The 17,783-nt window shown below is 40.4% G+C and overlaps 1 protein-coding gene across 4 annotated transcripts in view; it reads left to right on the forward strand.

Annotated features, from left to right (window-relative positions):
- MYO1B (myosin IB) overlaps nucleotides 1-17,783 on the forward strand; it is a 180,667-nt gene that overhangs the window by 118,208 nt on the left and 44,676 nt on the right. For all 4 annotated transcript variants that reach the window (XM_027589525.2, XM_035726666.1, XM_035726667.1 and 1 more), the window contains exons 8-13: nucleotides 6,190-6,288; nucleotides 7,433-7,536; nucleotides 9,212-9,359; nucleotides 9,634-9,752; nucleotides 15,176-15,262; nucleotides 15,913-15,978. In XM_027589525.2, coding sequence (XP_027445326.1) covers nucleotides 6,190-6,288; nucleotides 7,433-7,536; nucleotides 9,212-9,359; nucleotides 9,634-9,752; nucleotides 15,176-15,262; nucleotides 15,913-15,978 — 623 coding nt within the window. The remainder of the gene's footprint in view (nucleotides 1-6,189; nucleotides 6,289-7,432; nucleotides 7,537-9,211; nucleotides 9,360-9,633; nucleotides 9,753-15,175; nucleotides 15,263-15,912; nucleotides 15,979-17,783) is intronic.

The raw sequence follows: 17,783 nt of genomic DNA on the forward strand, positions 1-17,783 counted from the left end.
AGTTTGTTATGCAGCAAAAACTAACTGATTCAGAGGTCGAATAGATAACCTACTTTCCTCCCCCCAGTTTGGCATCATGAGAAACAGGCACAGGAATCAAGCTGGAGGGGAAGCAGCTTTATTACTATGAGAAGCATGGTTGAAGAAAGTGGCTCTTGGTTTCTTGCCCATGCAGGTGTGCTGGGAGCCTGGCACTTAGGCAGGCATTGACAGCATTAAGCAACCTCTGACCTCTCCTTGTGCGCAGTGCCCCAGTTCTCTTAGACTGCGCCGGTGAGCGGAGCTGATTGGGAATACGGCGTGGGGATCTAGAGGGCTGAACTGTATGTGCCTGTTCATTTCCCTGTCTCAGTCGCCCTACTCAGAGATGTCTTTCCTCCTGCCCAGGTGAGGAGTGAGTAAGGGGCTGAGAGAGGCAAGGGAGTTAGTCTAAGGAGAGCCTCCCACGAGGAATCAGTAGAGCAGGAGGAAACATCCACCCCGCTCACAGGGCAGATGGGGGATGGAGCGAATCTCTCGGAATTCCTCTTCTAGATTTCTTTTGAATTTATGATGCAATTGGCTCACGCTTTTATGTGCTGTCTCATGACATGTTTATATATATGACACATCCATGCCATTTGTAGGATATGGAATACAATTGTACTCTTTTAAATGGTTTGAGATTTATAGCTTTGTTTTTCCTTTTATATCATATCTTTGATGTTATTGATGACAAGTTAGGAGCAAAATGGCCTGTTGGAACACTCCCTAAAGGAAACTCTGCACTGCTTTGTTTTCTGAGAATACATGGAGATTGAGGTAGCATTGGAGACTAGCCATACATGAGTCAGTTCACAACAGCTAGTGAATATTCATCAATAAACAGTGTCTGTTTTTAACCTGTCTTCTTTAGGATCGAAATTCACCAAAAACAAAGACAATGCACTGTCTAGTTTATAACACAGGGCTGGGCTTTCTTAGTGCTTCAGTATTTGGAGCGCCTTAATATTCAGAAGACAGAAATAATCCACCATTGGTTGTGAAGTATCCATAGCAATAAAACAAATTTCAAAGAGCAGTTCTGTTACTCTGTAGCGGATGGCTTTGTATAAAAATTGATGCTTTCCTTCATCTCAATTTTACTTCGGTGGTTTTTCTATTACAAAAATATGTTTACTGTGAAAAAAGACTGTTTGCCACGAAACAAGATTATATACAAATACAGAAGACATCAGATGTCAAATATGTCTAAATTAATTAGGATAGTATATCTAATAATATGATACTATGGCCTATATTTCATTAATTTTATTTCAGGGTTGGAGATGGAGTTTTAGATTCAGATATGTACATATATGAGTAAATTTTTAATTATTAGATAAACATTAAATTTGTTAGGAAGAAATCTGTTGTGAAAATACATATATATGCTATAGGTATATAAACAGATCCTAATAAAAAACAGTTGTTAAGTAGATAATAAGCCAACTTTTCCTGGTGTTTTAAAGCCCCAGTTAACGTTTCATGTGCGGACACCAGACGCCTTTTCACAGCTTCCCACGGAGCAGGTTCAGCTGTCAATAGAGCTGATTTTATAACTTTAGGATACTGACTTTTGAGTAAGACTTGAAGCTAATTTCTTAAAAATTCCCTTTTTTTTTTGGTGGAGGTAAGGGAAAATTGTAATGTCATGGCATGCCAGGTGGTTCACATGTCTCAAGGCCAGTGACCTGCAGGTAGATGGAGCTCCATATGATGCCCAGGCTGAGAGAGAGCCCTGTGGCAACTGTTCACAGGTGCTCTGTCTGGTTCACCATAACACACATGTACAGTGAGTACTTTGTAAGAAGACCTTCACCCTGTCTTTTTTTTTTTTTTTTAAGATTTTATTTATTTATTTGAGAGAGAGAGCACAAACGGGAAGGGGCAGAGGGAGAGGGAGAAGCAGACTCCCCGCTGAGCAGGGAGCCCAATGTGGGGCTCGATCCCAGGATGCTAGGATCATGACCTGAGCCGAAGACAGATGCTTAACTGACTGAGCCACCCAGGTACCCCCACCCCGTCTTTTTGACTTTGAAATTTGTTATTAGTGAAACTTCCTGATTGTCAGTCAGCCTTGAGGGTTTTGTTTTCTATTTCCAGAAAAAGTAGAGGGTTGACTTTGGAATGTATGCCCTAATACACGAGCAGACTTAAGCTCATAGTCCGTTTTCCACTGAGACTACCATCAGTTGTGCTCACTAACACACCGGTTACTTAGATTGCAGGCCCATCGTTTTTGCTAAATGCAGCAGTGAAGGGGCATAAATTGATTGGAAAAGCCTAAAGGCTGCTCAAACACTTTTTCCATAATATTTATCTTTGAGCAACTGGAGAGGAGCACAGGATCTCTGGGGCTTGGTCAGAGTTGTGCATCATGGTGCTTCCGTTGTCATTCTGGTCTTCTCGGCAAAACTGAGACCAAGCTGATTATTCTTTAAGCCTTGGACTTGGACTGTTTTTGTTTTTGTTTTTGCTTTTTTCAGGAAGGGAGACAATACATAATATAAATTGGGCCAAACTATCTAATCTTTCATCTGTTATATTCTAAAGTAATGTCAAGTTTTTTTCTTCCCAACTGCTACTTACCTTGCTATTCCTGTGCCCGTTAAAAGACTTCCTTCTCTAGCAGGTGCAAACATGGACCTTTTGCTCCTTTCATGTCTTGTACTGTGGGGAGGTTGGCCTATGCTGTGCACAGGCACATGTCCCTGCCCTTGACTCGCTGGTAATTAGTCAAAACCAGGAAAGCCCCTGAATGACGGCCTGGTTGGGTAATAGTCAGGAGCAGTGGCATGGTGGGGTAGGTGGGAAAGTTCTGATTCCAGAGTTTCTCTGTCCCCCTCTGTTGGTTTTCCCCTTTAGGATGGCTTAATAGGTTTATCTCCTCCCTTAAAACTCTAGTTGGTATCAAATTTAATATGAACTTAAATTTATATTTTGAGAGGGAAATGTATCTGCATTGGAATACACAGAGACTTATACTCTCTTCTCTACTAAATACTTGGCATATCCTGCACTCTTCTTTACTAAATCTTGTTAGCAGAGGCTCAGTCAGTGGTGGCAGAAGTGTGTAAAGCCCAAGGGAAGGCTGAGCCAGTGTTTGCTTTGACTAATTCAGGGGAACATTCAGTAAATTAAAATGGTCAAGTGGCAAGTCTTTATATGTTCTGTACTTTGAGTAATTATTTGATATGGCTTCGTACTCTTAGATTATGTTGGTGCATGCCCATTAAAAATGAATAGGGAATGGTTTTAAGCATTAGTAAATTATTTTGGGGCAGGCCTTTTCCCTGATTACTTTTCTACCTGAAAGCTTGTAACATACGAGAAAAGTCATAAAGGCATGGGAGGCTCTAGAGTAATAGACTAAGCATTTTAGGTGCTAAAACCTTCAACTGCCTTTAATAAAAGTTTTCTCATTTTGTGATTGAGTTGCTTAGGTGAAATCAGTGTTTATGGATTTTGCATTCTTTTTGCTGGAAAATTACAAGCAGTTTAAGCATGATATCTTAGTCACCTAAAGCTTTGAATTCTGGCTCTGTCACTTGGTAACAATGTGATATGAGCCTTGTTTTCCCATCTAGAAAATAGGGATTATAAAACCAACCTCAGGGAAGGTGTTTGGGGCCGAATATGATAAAGAATGAAAAGCACCAAATGCATAGCAGAAGGTCAGTGAAAGTTCCTTTCCTCCTTCCCCTCTGCACCTTTCCTTTTAAACACATCATATTATGCTTCACATTTGAATGTGATAGTAATCACTGATCATATCAGCATGTGTGGTTCAAGAAGTACATTGGCCAGCATTCCTTTCCACACTGTGCACATAGGAATATTCTTCTTTAACCTGGTGGCTGATGTCTGCTGAATCTTCTAGCCATCGCTGTTTCAGACTCTCCACTTTCTGTGAGCATTTGTCCAAAAAGTGCCAGACCAGAGTCTGGCCGGTGGGAGGCTCTTGCGCAGGGTGGCTCTGTCATGCTTTGAGGGCATTATTGAATGTCTTGAAGTACCACAGTTGGCTTGTTGGAATGTGATTGGATAAGTGCCATCGAACAATTGTCATCATGATTAAGGTGCCCCTGTGAAATGAGAGAACTGTGTGGCAGAACTCCTAATGCTATGGGAAGAGCCTGGGGGTTTGTGGGCTTTGACCCCAAATGCATGGTCATTCTGCCTTCCTCACCCCCATTTCCTGCTCTCTCTTGAGGAACTAGGCATCCCACCTTGGGAAGAACTGCTGCTGTTGATTTGGGTGGTGGGAGTTGTCAGAGCGTGTGTGACTCTTGTAGGCCATGAAGGAGAAGGTCTTCATATTTGCAGTTGGTGCTGGGTGCGTTTCCAGATTGTTCCCGTCACGTAGTGGGTGAGCATTAAGTGAGCTGACTGAAGGAATTGTACATGAACTTATTAAGTGAACTCTAGCATTTGTTTATATTTTTCATGTAGTTGAGGTACTTCCTTCTAGACTTGAGGAATTTCCTCTAAAGATTAGCTTCCCAATGAAGAATCTGCCCATGCTCTGTGGATTTTTTCTTCTAAAACTGTGCCTGTACCCCTAGAGCCCCATAGGATCTTGGTCACATGCTAATAAGTACAAGCATACTGCATTTTTATCTTACCTTCTTATTCTGCCTTCTGCTTTGTATGTCAGTATTTACTTACAAACTGAAACATGCAGTCCTTAGAGATGATGAATAGTACACGGTTCCTTCTTTTCAAAATTTTGTCTCACTCGTGCTTTTCGATTTCTGTTTTCTTTTTTTTTTGCTAAATATGAAGTCTTCATTATTTCTGTGTATGATTTGAGGGCATTGGCAGTCATCCAAATGAAATGAGAGCTGGAGATGAAAATTAAAACTCTAGAGCATCCTGTTCTTATCATTTTTGAATTTACATATTTTTGTTCTCATTTTTAATTTTATGTGTCCTTGCAACCCATCTCTTCATTCTTACAAATGACCTCCGGTATCGGGAGGCCCCTAGGACTTCTCATTTCATCAAATCTGCACTCTTTAACTCTCCCTAAGCTCCTCTTTACATGCTAGTGTGGATTCTAGAAACACACATTGAGAAGTTCAGTGACCATTCCCAGAGAAATTGCACATCTTCTCTCCCTCATTCCTTTGATAATGTTTAGATTTCAACCTGATTAGAAATCAAATGTGTCTGTTCTCTAGAGTTAATAATAGGGTCACTGATTGAGAATTTTACAACTAAGTTTGGCTTTTGCCCACGGGATCCAGACCCTCTTTATATCACTTTTATATAGGCAGGACTTCAGGTGGAATATCTCTGCCATTGTACTTTGGCATCTCCTGTATATTGCCACAATGGCTCTTTTCTGGTTGGTTGGCTTCTTTCTCCCTCCCTTTTTCCCCTCCCTTCCTTCCTTTCTTCAGTTTTGGATGAAAGTTTGAAAACTTGATAAGACATCAAATTATTGGATGAAAAAGTATCTGGAACCAAGGAAAGTATGCTGCCAAATAACAACACCAAATTCCATGAGATGAAAATCACCTTTCATTCTCTAAGACTTTGAAATGTCCAGAAAATGTGCTTCCGTTATCCCAGGTGGCAGGGTGTGTGGATGTGATGAGGTGGGGCTTGCATTATATCTGATGGCCTGATTTCAAATCCTACTTAAACTCTTGGACTTTTTTTTCATCTGTTAAATAATATTTGATAAAATGGCTATGAGGGTTCAATGAGATAATGAGATATAAAGCACTTAGCACATAATAAGATCTCAGAAACACTAACTTTATAATTATTAAGTGGATTCATAACTGAATGGCTGAATTCCATTGCTTAGCTTTGTAATGCTGTGTTTTGAAGAACTTAATGTCCTCACATATTACATAAAACCAAGAGAACCTTAATATACAAACTGTATCGTTTCTTTAATCAGCTCGTTGAATGTATTGTTGAACTTATTTTGCATATTCACTGTTGTTTGACAAGAACCTGGTTTGTTTAACTTGGTGATTTTAGTTGGAGCTGGGCTTCTTCCTGAAGGAAGAACGGAAAATTTAGCTTCTGTTATTATTTCATTAATACAAAACAGAAAGTGAAAAAGAAAGTGGGGGGGTGGAAAAGAAGAACTATGCTGGATTTGAAAGCAAAATTAACAATATACGATGATTTGACTCTTCTCCTCTTTAGATCTTTTAGAGAAGTCTCGAGTTGTGAAGCAACCAAGAGGTGAAAGAAACTTCCATGTGTTCTATCAGCTGCTCTCTGGTGCCTCTGAAGAGCTCCTCAGTAAGTCCCTGTGTCTGCGCTTTAATTTTTAGTGTCACAGCATTTCCAAAGCATTCTTTTTCATGTTCTTAAAATTTTTCCATGCCTGTGGTTGAAGTGAAGAGCATGGTCTGTTTGCTTCTGTCATCCTGCCCCACTATTTGCTTGCTCTATATCCCTGTGCCTCATCAGATGCTGTGCACAGGTCTCAGATGGCTAACTCAAAGAGCTAACTAAATATTAGGGAGGTGAGGGGGAGGGAATCATAAATTTAAACAATAAAATGGAAGTATATGATTATTCCACTCAGGAAGAAGAAATTAGCAGGGAGCAGTAGATAAAAAAAAATTGCTCAGTGAAAATTAAACATAGTGGGAAAACATTTGTAATTGAGAAAAGAGTTAAAAATCTGATCTTTGGCTATTTTAGGGAATTAATATAAGTATCCAATAATAGTATCCAATAGTATCCAATAAGCTAAGTGATGAAATTTTTGAACAAATAGTCCAAATGGGAACTATGGGAAGTAAATGACATTTGGGGAAGAATTATCCTCACTAATAATCAGCAAGCGTAAACCAAAAGTGCTGATACGTTCGCTGTACATATATTGGCAGAAAAAGGACAAACCTGGCAGAGTTATCGGGCCCTGGTCTGCTTAGAGCTTGTGGGTGTCACTTCAAAGTGAGGGCTTCTTCCTGGGGACTAGTTAGCAATCCAGAATAAGTCATGAAATGATCAGAGCCCACTGCTCAGGCGCACCATTTTTTTGGAATAGATCCCAATGAAGTAATTCAAAAGAATCCAAAGAGCACTTTGTATGAAGACCTTTATCACTGCTCTTGTGTCCAATGGCATGGGAATCACTCGGCAGACCTCATATGTTATAATGAAATAGTGCATTGAAGATGGTTAAGTTATAAAAATATGGAAGGGACCTTACTATGAATAAATGTAAAAAAAAAAAAGCAGTTTGAAATATGTACAACAGTGGTGTAAAGATAGATTTTAGAAAAATGCTATTAGTATTTGGGTATCAATTTTTGTTCTGTTGATTGAGTCCCTAATATGAAAGTCATTTTATCTGGAGGTTTTAAGGAATGAGGTATTAAAGGTGCTTAGATTTATTGAAGTAACTTACCAACTTGTATGCGTGATTCAATAGATAAACTTACACTCGAGCGGGATTTCAGCAGATATAACTACCTAAGTTTGGACTCTGCCAAAGTTAATGGAGTGGACGACGCAGCAAATTTCAGAACTGTCAGGGTAAGCAAGATACAATCCTTTCATTATTCTTTAAAATGGGCAACACTGTATATTGCTCATTTGGAATTGATAACAATTCTGAGTTTTCTCAGAGGTCTAACTCATGCACCCTAAGGTTTTAGAATTATACAAGAATTTCTTGTATTCTTATTAAAATTATACAATATTGTGAAGGCCCATGCTTTCCTAGAGCATGCGATTTTACTATTTATCAAAAGGAGCTTTCTTATTCTATTATCCTGACTCTTTTAATGCTGTATTTAAATCACATATTTTCATGGCGATAGCTTAGTAGTTAATGTCCAACTATGAAAACTGTCCTAGGAAAGCATTAAATCAATACTGTTTTTGAGACAGAAAGTCATGTTTTTATATTTTTCCACAAAAAATATGTAAGCCAGAATGATTGGCATTTCATGCTCATTAGAAAATAGATTTTTTTTTTTTTTAGATTTTATTTATTCATTTGTGAGAGAGACAGAGAGAGAACAAGCAGAGGGAGAGGCAGAGGGAGAGGGAGAAGCAGACTCCCTGCTGAGCAAGGAGCCCGATGTGGGACTCGATCCCAGGACCCTGGGATCATGACCTGAGCCGAAGGCAGATGCTTAACCATCTGAGCCACCCAGGCGCCCGAAAATAGATTTTTTTAAACACTATCCTAACTTTGAAAATTACTCCTAGTAGGACATGCTATAGTAACTACTTTACTTCCGAATGGGACAGCTGTGGTGGTGAGGAGGTGGGGCAGGAGGTCAGATCAGCTGAAACAGGACTGACAGCAGTTCATCTTCAAGGCTGAATGAAAATGACATGGTGTTCTTTTCCTGCTCTATTATTATATATGTTTGAAATTTTCCATGAGAAAAAACGCACATGACTCCCATCACTAGGTAGCCTCATCACAAACAAATAAAAGAAAACAAAAAAGCTGGGCTAGTCTCAAAAAGAAAGTATTTCCCTGAGTATGTAATTTGTTAAAACTCTGTAAACATCCCCGTATGGGAAGCCTATTGATTTTTGGACATTATTTAAGAGTTCGGTTCAAGTCCAGTTCTGTAATGCCTTGCCTGGCAAATCATCAGCACTCAATAAAAGTTTATGACTGATGGAATGTTCCTTGTTACCTGTAATGCCTTGGGTCAAGCACTTCACCTTTGCAAATCAGTTTTTTTCAGGTGAAATAAACGAGGAGGGTTTTATGTAGGAGGTTATAAAGAGCTTTTTGTTTGGTTTTCTTTCTAGCATCAGAACCCAGTATAAAAAAAGATACATGTACACACACACACACACACACACACACACACACACACACACTCACTCACACTGAGCTGCTGCAGATGAAATGGGTTAGAACTCAAGGCCCGACTCTCAGCCTCCTTCTCCTCCATTTTCCTCTTTGTACTCCTGCACCCCCTTGCCACAGCGTGCCAAGTGCCCTGGGGATCCTTGAATCACAGCATGAAACCACTGAACAAGTTAGAGCCCCACACTGGTGCTGCATCAGGTCTGTTAATAGGTTTGCCTTTCGGAGAGCTTATTCTCCGACACTTGGTCTTTTCATTTTTTTTTTCTCCCAGAAACGAATCTGTTATCAGATTTAGTAAAAAAAAAAAAAATAATAATAATAATAAAAGAATGGCAGAATGAAAACAGCTGTTCCCCCCGCCCCCTGCAGAACGCCATGCAGATTGTGGGTTTTATGGATCATGAAGCCGAGTCTGTCTTGGAGGTGGTGGCCGCTGTGTTGAAACTGGGGAACATTGAGTTCAAGCCCGAATCTCGAGTGAATGGTTTAGATGAAAGCAAAATCAAAGACAAAAATGGTAAGTCGGTGGAGACTCATCCTTGTTTAGCAAACTTGCTTTGAACTTCTGCCCAATTTTTAATCTAGAAAGTAAAACTTTTGCTTTTCATGGGTTCGAAAACACTTTCCAGTGAAACTGAACAGAAACATAATTAGAGCTGAGTGTTAAGTCTTTCGAGTTATACATTTTCTACTGTTTGATTTGAATGTGATTTAGAAGGAACGCTGTAGGCCTTGAAAATGATTTTTAGCAGCACACAGGCAGTCACTTTTTGTGTCCATCCCCCCTACAGAGTTAAAGGAAATCTGTGAGTTGACCGGCATTGATCAGTCAGTTCTAGAACGAGCATTCAGTTTCCGAACGGTGGAGGCCAAACAGGAGAAGGTTTCAACTACACTGAATGTGGCTCAGGTGGGTGAAACATAATGCCCAGAAGTGAGTTTTTAAAAAGTCTGTGATATTTCTATTTAAGTAGGAACAAAAATTTTATTTTGCAGGTTATTATATGAACTGTCATACGGTTGCAGGCATCGTTCTGAGCACTCGGGGCAGAGCAGCAAACTAAGCAGATAAGGATCCCTGCCCTCGTGGAGCTTAAACTTTTGGCAAGAGGAGGAGTCCAACAATAGCCAGTAGACCTAGTCAGTAAATCAATTTATATAGCAAGCTAGCAGCAGACAAAGAGAAAAACTAGAGCAGCGGAAGGGAGACCCACAGTGCTGGGGCAGGGAAGTCAGGTCTGAGTGAGCAGGGAAATGACACCAGTGGCGTGACCTGCCTTGTATTGCAAAAGGTCTTTCTGGCTGCAGTGTGGCGAGCAGAGTGGGGGGTGGGGAGGGGCATAAGCAGGGTGTCTTAGTTTGGGCTGCTGTAACAGGATACCATAGTCTGGGTGACTTAAACAAAAAACCCCGTTTATTCCTCATAGTTCTGGAGGCTAAAAGTCTGAGATCAGGGAGCCAGCACGGTTGCATTCTCAGTGAGGGCCATCTTCCTGGTAGACAGACAGCCACCTTCTTGCTGTATCCTCTTCACAGAGCAGGGGGTGGAGGAAGGGAGAATGCATGCGGGTGTTGTCAACCCCTTATAAGGAACATTGATCCCATCATGGGAGCTCTCCCCTCATGACGTCATCTGACATCTAAACCTAACTCTGTCCTAAAGGCTTCCCCTCCAAATACCATCTCATTGGGGATTAGGACTTCTACGTGGAATTTAGGGTGGGGTGGAGGGACTACACATACTTTCAGTTCATGGCACTGGGGAGCTGTAAGAAATGTGTGCTAAGCTAGAAATGATGGTGGCTGAACCAGGTCATAGCTGTAGAGTGAGAAGCGGTCACCTCTGGGTATCTTTTGAAGGTAGAGGCCACAGGACGTGCTGCTGGCTTGATAGGCAGTATGAGAGAAAGAGAAGAGTCAAGGATGACTCCCAACACTTTCCCCCTAAGCAACTGGGAAAATAGAATTGCCCTTCACAGATTTGGAGAACACGGTGGGAGAAGCCAGTGTGTGGTCAGATGGCCAAATTGGCCTCCCTCCTTCTTGTCTACTGTCCATCTGAAGCCAGTGAAGTCTTTCTAAGACACAAGTCTGAGTTGCTTATTTCCTCTCTCTTTTGGTTCAAGTTAAGTGGATGAAGGGATGGATGGATGTGTGTTTGGATGTTATATACCCAGGCAGCTTCTGGAACCCTTTCCAATATAAACCCTTTGTTCTATGGCTTAGACATTTTCCAACCAGTCAGTGCTGATCTGGGCTGGAATTAAAGGACTAATTCGGGACTGTTCCCACAGAGCCCTACTTTATTCTCCCCCCATAGTCCAACTGTGTTCTCCCCCTCTTTGTAAGTGGCTTTAAGCATCTGTAAGACAGTAGGTGGATTTACTCTTTCTCTTGGCTGCTCTGAACTAGGCTCTGCTACTGACCCAGGGATGCCTGTGTGTCTGTAGCTTTCTTTCAGTGTTGATTTCTTATTTTAGGTGATCTGTTTTGACTATGAAAAATACTATAACTTTGTGTATATGTGAATTTTCTAGCTATAACTGTTGTGTGTCCTTCTTCCTAAATTACTACTTCTGCTGTCCTGTCTTTCCAGGGCAATCTTAGTCAGATGGTGAGCAACTGACTTAATCAAGAAAAATTCATTGAGCCTGCTCAGCACAGGCCCCCATGTAGGCCATTAGCAGGGGCATAAGGGATGAAAGACTTCATGGAGAAGAAGTCTTGAAGGATTTAGGTGTACAAAGAATGGGCAAAAGCGCATTTCAAAAAGAAAACAGTGAGAAAAGGAGTCCACATCTTGGGGAGGGTTGGTCGGGCTTGGCTGTAGCTTTAGGCTTGTGAAATGGATTCAGAGAAATGGGGCTGGAAAGGTTAAGTGTGGAGGCGGTTCTCAAACTTGAGTGCACATCAGGACCCCTTGGAGGGTTTGCCAAACCCGGTTTGCAGGCCGTGCCTCTGGAGCGTTGGGTTCAGTAGGTCTGCGGTAGGACTGAAGAATGTGCACGTCTCACAAGGTCAGTGTGCTGCTGGTCCAGGGACCACATTTTGAGAACCACTGTATTGAAGTTCACACTGAGTTTAGACATTTTCAATAGCCAGAGTGGTGATCGTTAAGTATATGCTGTTGCAAGGAGAAAAGGCCTGCTGCTTAAGAAGCCCTTTAGGAATATCCACATATATATGGATATATATGGAATGTATATGTGGCTATATTATGGAGTTTGTATTGTGTAGTTTTACTCTTGCCTTTTAATCATCCTCTATGGAAACCAGGCCCAGTTGCTCCCTACTTAATGAGCTTGAGTCACCTTGCATCCCTGGGTTAAACTTTTCCACATTCTTTTAACCTTTGGCATAAAAGAATTTGGCTTGAGATCCTTGATTTTTCAGCTCCTTATTCAAATTCTTTTTTTTTTTTTAATGTAGGATTTAGGTTTCTACCAATCTTACTGCCTAAAAGGTTTCAATTCCAGTAAGAAGTAATTTGTTTTATTAACATCTTCTCATAGCTTCAATTCTTGGGCCCCATGATCATCTTTATCGCCCCGTTCCTCATTCTCCCCGAGGCATTTCGATCTTTCCTCAGATACAGCGAGGAATAGTGAAATGATAGACACCCCAGACAGAGCTGCCTTTCAGCTTCAGCCACATCCTTCCTCCCTGGCTTCCACAGCCCTCGGCCCTCGGCCCTCGGGCCCTCAGTAATCTGACCCTGCACAATTGATCTCAATTTATTCCCTGCTGAGTTCTCTAAATGCCATCCTTCTTTTTTACCCAGTTCCTTTGCTCCTATTTCCCCTTTACCCACATGCCATGGCTCATTCTTCCTGTCTGTCTGAATGGTCCGTCTAATTACACCTCATCCAGGAAGCCTTCCTACATCCCATTGGCCCCTTCTCCCTTCTCGGAATTCCTTTTTCTCTTGCTGTTGGGCACTTGCTCTCTGATTGTTCCATTCATCTTGGTTTGATCTCCACCGCCACACTTGTAAGCTTCTACCGAGTGGGCCCCACGGCCATACATCTGTGTATCTCCTTCACCTGGGCCACAGACTAATAGCGGTCATGTCCGAAGCACATCCACTGGGGATCTTTCTCAGTAAGCTTCACGCAGCTGCAGAAGTGTGTAGTCTCCTCATATTGTGCTTAGAATCTGAGATGGTGAATTGGTGCATTCAGTGACTTCCTTATTTCTGTACACCTCATTGGTGATCCTTAAGTGAGAATAAATATTCCTTCCCCTACTTTGGAGGACATTACTGTGGAAATGAAGTGGCATGAATCAGACTCAGGAAGTCAGGCCTGGGAGATGGGCAGCTCCCTGGGGCCAGGTAGAGCTCAATAGGCATATTTCATTTGATGAAAGTGTAGTTTTGTTGTTGTGGTTCTGTTTCATTTTGTTTGCTTGCTTTTTAAATTTTGAATTTGAGAGCCTTTCACGTGGATTGCATATTTCAGCGCCTGTGAACCCCACTACTTCCCCTTTATTTTTATTGGGCAGTCCCTGGAGACATTTGAGTTTGAGACTTCTGGAATAAATAATTTGTTTGAAGGCAGCAAAGAAGATTAATATATTGGCTGTGAAAACACTTTAAAAAATACAAAGCAGTGCCAGAATAAGTTGTCACTATTAGTTCAATTGCATATTGAAATGGTGGTTTTTTGGAAGCCGGTAGCATACCATGAAAAAACACAGATGCCATTATGATGACATTCTGTTTGCAAATAAGTGATGTTTTGAGATTATGCAGTGTTTTTAGGTAAATGGAATTTGCAAGAAGAAAGCAGAGAGGATGAAGAAAGAATTCTTTAGGCTCACGAGTGGGAAAAGAAGATACTTCAGAAATCATGATAGAAATACATGTATAGACTTACTGTGTGCCAGGCACTGTTTTAGGCACTTGTATGGCCTATTTTAAGAAAGTAAAACCTAGAAGGAAGGAGGGTAGAGAAAAAGTATTTGTCTAAACCCAGGCTTCTTTCTTTATTTCAGCATTACATGCATTTTCTGCAGTGGGATCATTAACCACTATCACCCTCCAAAACAACATTGTGCAGTTGGGTTCTATTTGTCTGCCAACTTCTCAGTGGATTTTCTAGCTCTCATTGGAGTGGCTGCCTGAGATGTAGGGAGAGAGATTTGGGATTAGCATGGAAGTGTCAGATGAAGGGAGAAGGTGCTCTAAAGCTGCCATACGTTGCCAGCAAGGTGACTGTGTGATTAAAGTTGTTACACTTCATTTAGAAAGAAACGTGGAAAAAGAACTTCTGTATAACCTAATTCTTTATAAGATAAAAATGTAAAAATGTATGGTTTGCTTTCATAGTAATGTCCACATTTCTACTTATCAGCAGTGAAATGCACACATAGGGCCAGAGTGTTAGGAATAGGAGCGAACCCTCCAGTTCTGCTCCCCGAGGCTGCTGACCCTCATCTGCAGGCCTCCCCGGGAGCACTGCCTCACACATCTCTTGTTGGTGTGCGCTTGCGGTACCCACCTGGCACCCGATGCCTTTAGGGGCTCTTAGGTTCGCCCCAGCAAGGCTCCCTTTCTCCAGTGAGTGCATTCTAGGTCAGGGTCAGTGAGACTCTGTCTTCTGCCCCTTCTTTGTCAGGTACCTCTGAACAGCTTCAAATAAATGAATAAGCAAATGAAAGCATGTGATTTTTATTTTATCCAGCACATTGTCTAACAGTGTATTGTGACACTAGTCGTTATGGAATTTTTTTTTTTTTTTTTTTTTATGTTCAGAGGGTTGAATGAAGGAAAAAATTTTCAGATCACAACAGTGAGACCCATTTTCATGTTTTTTCTTTGAGTTTCCTTTCCTATGCGTAGGGGTTGAAAAGATAAGAGTCTTCGTATAAAATGTACATTTCTTATTTTCATAAAACATAAGCATTTTCCATTTTATTACCTAATTTTCATAATGATCATTCTGGGATAACTGTGTAACTTCCCTTTCAGTGGGCATTATTTATTTTACTATTCTGCTGTTGTTGGACTTCTAAATTGCCTCTGATTTTCCTCTCTTCTGTAATACTGAGATGGATATCTTTCTGGGGAAAGTGTTTGTAATATTTTGAATTCATTTCCTGGGACGCAAAAAAGCATAATAATTGGGTATAAATAATTTGTCCAATTCTCTTAACGGTTTGACTGTTCATCCAGAGTATAATGAAGACTGGCTCTGAAAAGAAATTTGAAATAAAAGAGCTTTAAATATTTAAAGAAATACCTTTATTATTTTATTGAAATTAAGCATTGTGACAATTGTGGGTGCTGAGTTTTTCTTTTTCTTTCTTCTTCTTTTTTTTTTTTTTAAATAGGCATATTATGCCCGTGATGCTCTGGCTAAAAACCTCTACAGCAGATTGTTTTCATGGTTGGTAAACCGAATCAATGAAAGCATTAAGGTACTGAATTTCAATAACCAGATAAATCAGTTGTAGTAAATGGTATTCAGAGTGTAAACATTAAGTTAAAAATACTTTAATTTTATAATCAGGTAATTGATTATGACTTACAAAGGTTGTTCCTTGAAAAGAATTTACCTTGCATAGGATTGAAATTTGTCAGGATTCTATTTATTTTGTTTTGCCATGTATATTGTAAGAAATCTCACCCATCAGTGGTCTAGTGGTCTTTGCAGAGTTACTCTGAGAGCATCCCAGGTCTTGGTTGTGGTTCATCTATCTAGTTTATGCACTTGGCTGAAAAGGTCACTTGACCTCTCTAGCTACTGAAACGCTCTTCAGTAAAATGAGGGTATTGGAGTAGTGTGATTTTGAAAGGCCCTACCTAGATCATAACATTGAGCGATCTTTTATTATAGTAAAGCATCAATAATACCATCTTTAAATAAATCACCTATTAAAATTTCTGGAAGATTCCATACCAAAATTCTATCTCATACATTAAAAAAAAACAAAAACAAAACTAAATTATAGTTATTCTCCTAGTTGTGAAACACAATTAACTTATAATACATGTCTATATTCCTTAGTATGCTTTATTGTTCTATTTCAGGCCTGAATTAACCCATCAATTTTAAACTTTTTTTAAGGCACAGACCAAAGTGAGAAAGAAGGTCATGGGTGTTTTGGACATCTATGGCTTTGAAATTTTTGAGGTAAGCTTTTTTCCTAGCTTTTATATTATCTTTATTAATGTAGAATAGTTGGAAATTACATTGTATATTCTATAGACCACACTTAATTAATATAACTTTGAATCTTATAAAGAAGCCTTTTTGTGGATGTAACAAAATGGGTGTGTGTGTTGAGTGCTGAGAGCCGGCATTTTGGAGGCAATGCTCTCAAAGGAAGAACGTCTTGTATAAGTATTTGACTTTTGTAAATTCAGAATTCTTCCTGTGAAATTGCCAACGAGGTATATGGACATTGTGCCTTAGTCATTTGTTCATTTGTAAGAAACAGAAGCAAGATGGTGCCCTGAGAAAGCATGGAGCCCAGGAGCCAGATGCCGGCTGCAGCCTGGCTGGAGCTGGTCACCTCATCCCCTCTGGACTCAGGCAGAGAGGGTCTCAACTGGGTGATGTGTTGGGTCTCATCCAACTGCAATCTTACGATAGTTCTGTTGCAAAGGTTGAAAGAATTTCTGCAGAAGTTCATAATGAATTTTTTTAAAAAGACTCCATGCCTATTACAGATTAAATACTTAAACATTATATACTTACATTAGAATTTCCTATTTATCCTCTTACTAACTTTGACATTTAGAAGCCGTTTTAAGGACTTTTTTTTTTTTTGCCCCCTCCCCCATTTTAAGGACCTTTTAAAGCCTGTACTCTTACTTTTAGGAGTGGTATTTTAGTTTGGTTTGGGAAAATAACAAGTAGACCAGGCTCCTCCTTTTTTTATTCTCCCCATAAGTAATGATTTGTGAATTCCTTTAAATAAGCAGGCCATGCCCAGAATGACCACCCAAAGCCTGCATGTGTTCCAAATTATCAGGTTCACAGAATAGAAAAAAAAACATCAGTCCATTCCCTGTGCTAAGCTAGGCCTTTCTAGCAAATGTCTTTTTCTTACAACATTTATTTCTGTGATGGTACCTTTTCCCTCCTTGACCACAGTCCATATTGAGGCCAGTTATTGAGGGCTACCTATGTGTAAGTGTTGTGGTGAGTGATACATATATTGTCGGACTTAATTTTCACAAAGATGTCATGAAATCGCTGCAGTTATTCCTTTTTTACAGGTGAGGAGGTGAGGCTCTGAGGGTCAAGTAGCTCCCAAGGTTACATGGTTACCAAAGGGCAAACTCAGGACCTAAACCCTAGGCCTCCTTAACAAATAATCAAAGATCTCCTGTAGGGCACTCTTCTCTCCAAACTCACAAGGTCCCTGTTACCTGAAAATAAGGAGAAAATGCAAATGTGATAAGTTTCTGATTCCCCATATTTCTGTGCCCTTGTCATCATTCCGAGCTGGTCAGCATGGGGAGCCCCCCTGGGGTACTTTGGTGTGCTGGTGGCCGAGTGTGGGGCACCTGTGTCGTGTGCTGGCTGCTGCCCGCCCCCCCCATCCTGCCCCTCGAAGATGCTCTTCAGCACAATATCTGCTTATATTGGTGCCCCTTTAGCAGACTCTGCAAAGGAAAGCTTCTGGGCTCTTGGTAATAGGAAAGAATTTGAGGTTTGTGAGTTAGGAGAATTGCTTGTATATACTCAGAACTACCCTCAGATAGAAAAATTCTTTTCTAAAAAAGCCCCCCAAACCAGAACTTTGAACCAAAACCAAATCTAACCAGTCATGTCTATAGCAGATCTTACGATGTACCTAAAATCATGAGAAATTAATTTTCCTTCTCCACTTTGATTTTTTTTCCCCAGTTCTTTGAGAGAATTAAGATTTGTCTTTCATTATAACTAACTGTTCTCTTCATTTTCCTGTCTAAACCTTCTCAGATCTT

The sequence above is a fragment of the Zalophus californianus genome, chromosome 3, assembly GCF_009762305.2.
Source record: "Zalophus californianus isolate mZalCal1 chromosome 3, mZalCal1.pri.v2, whole genome shotgun sequence".
In the NCBI taxonomy this organism is placed as follows: Eukaryota; Metazoa; Chordata; class Mammalia; order Carnivora; family Otariidae; genus Zalophus; species Zalophus californianus.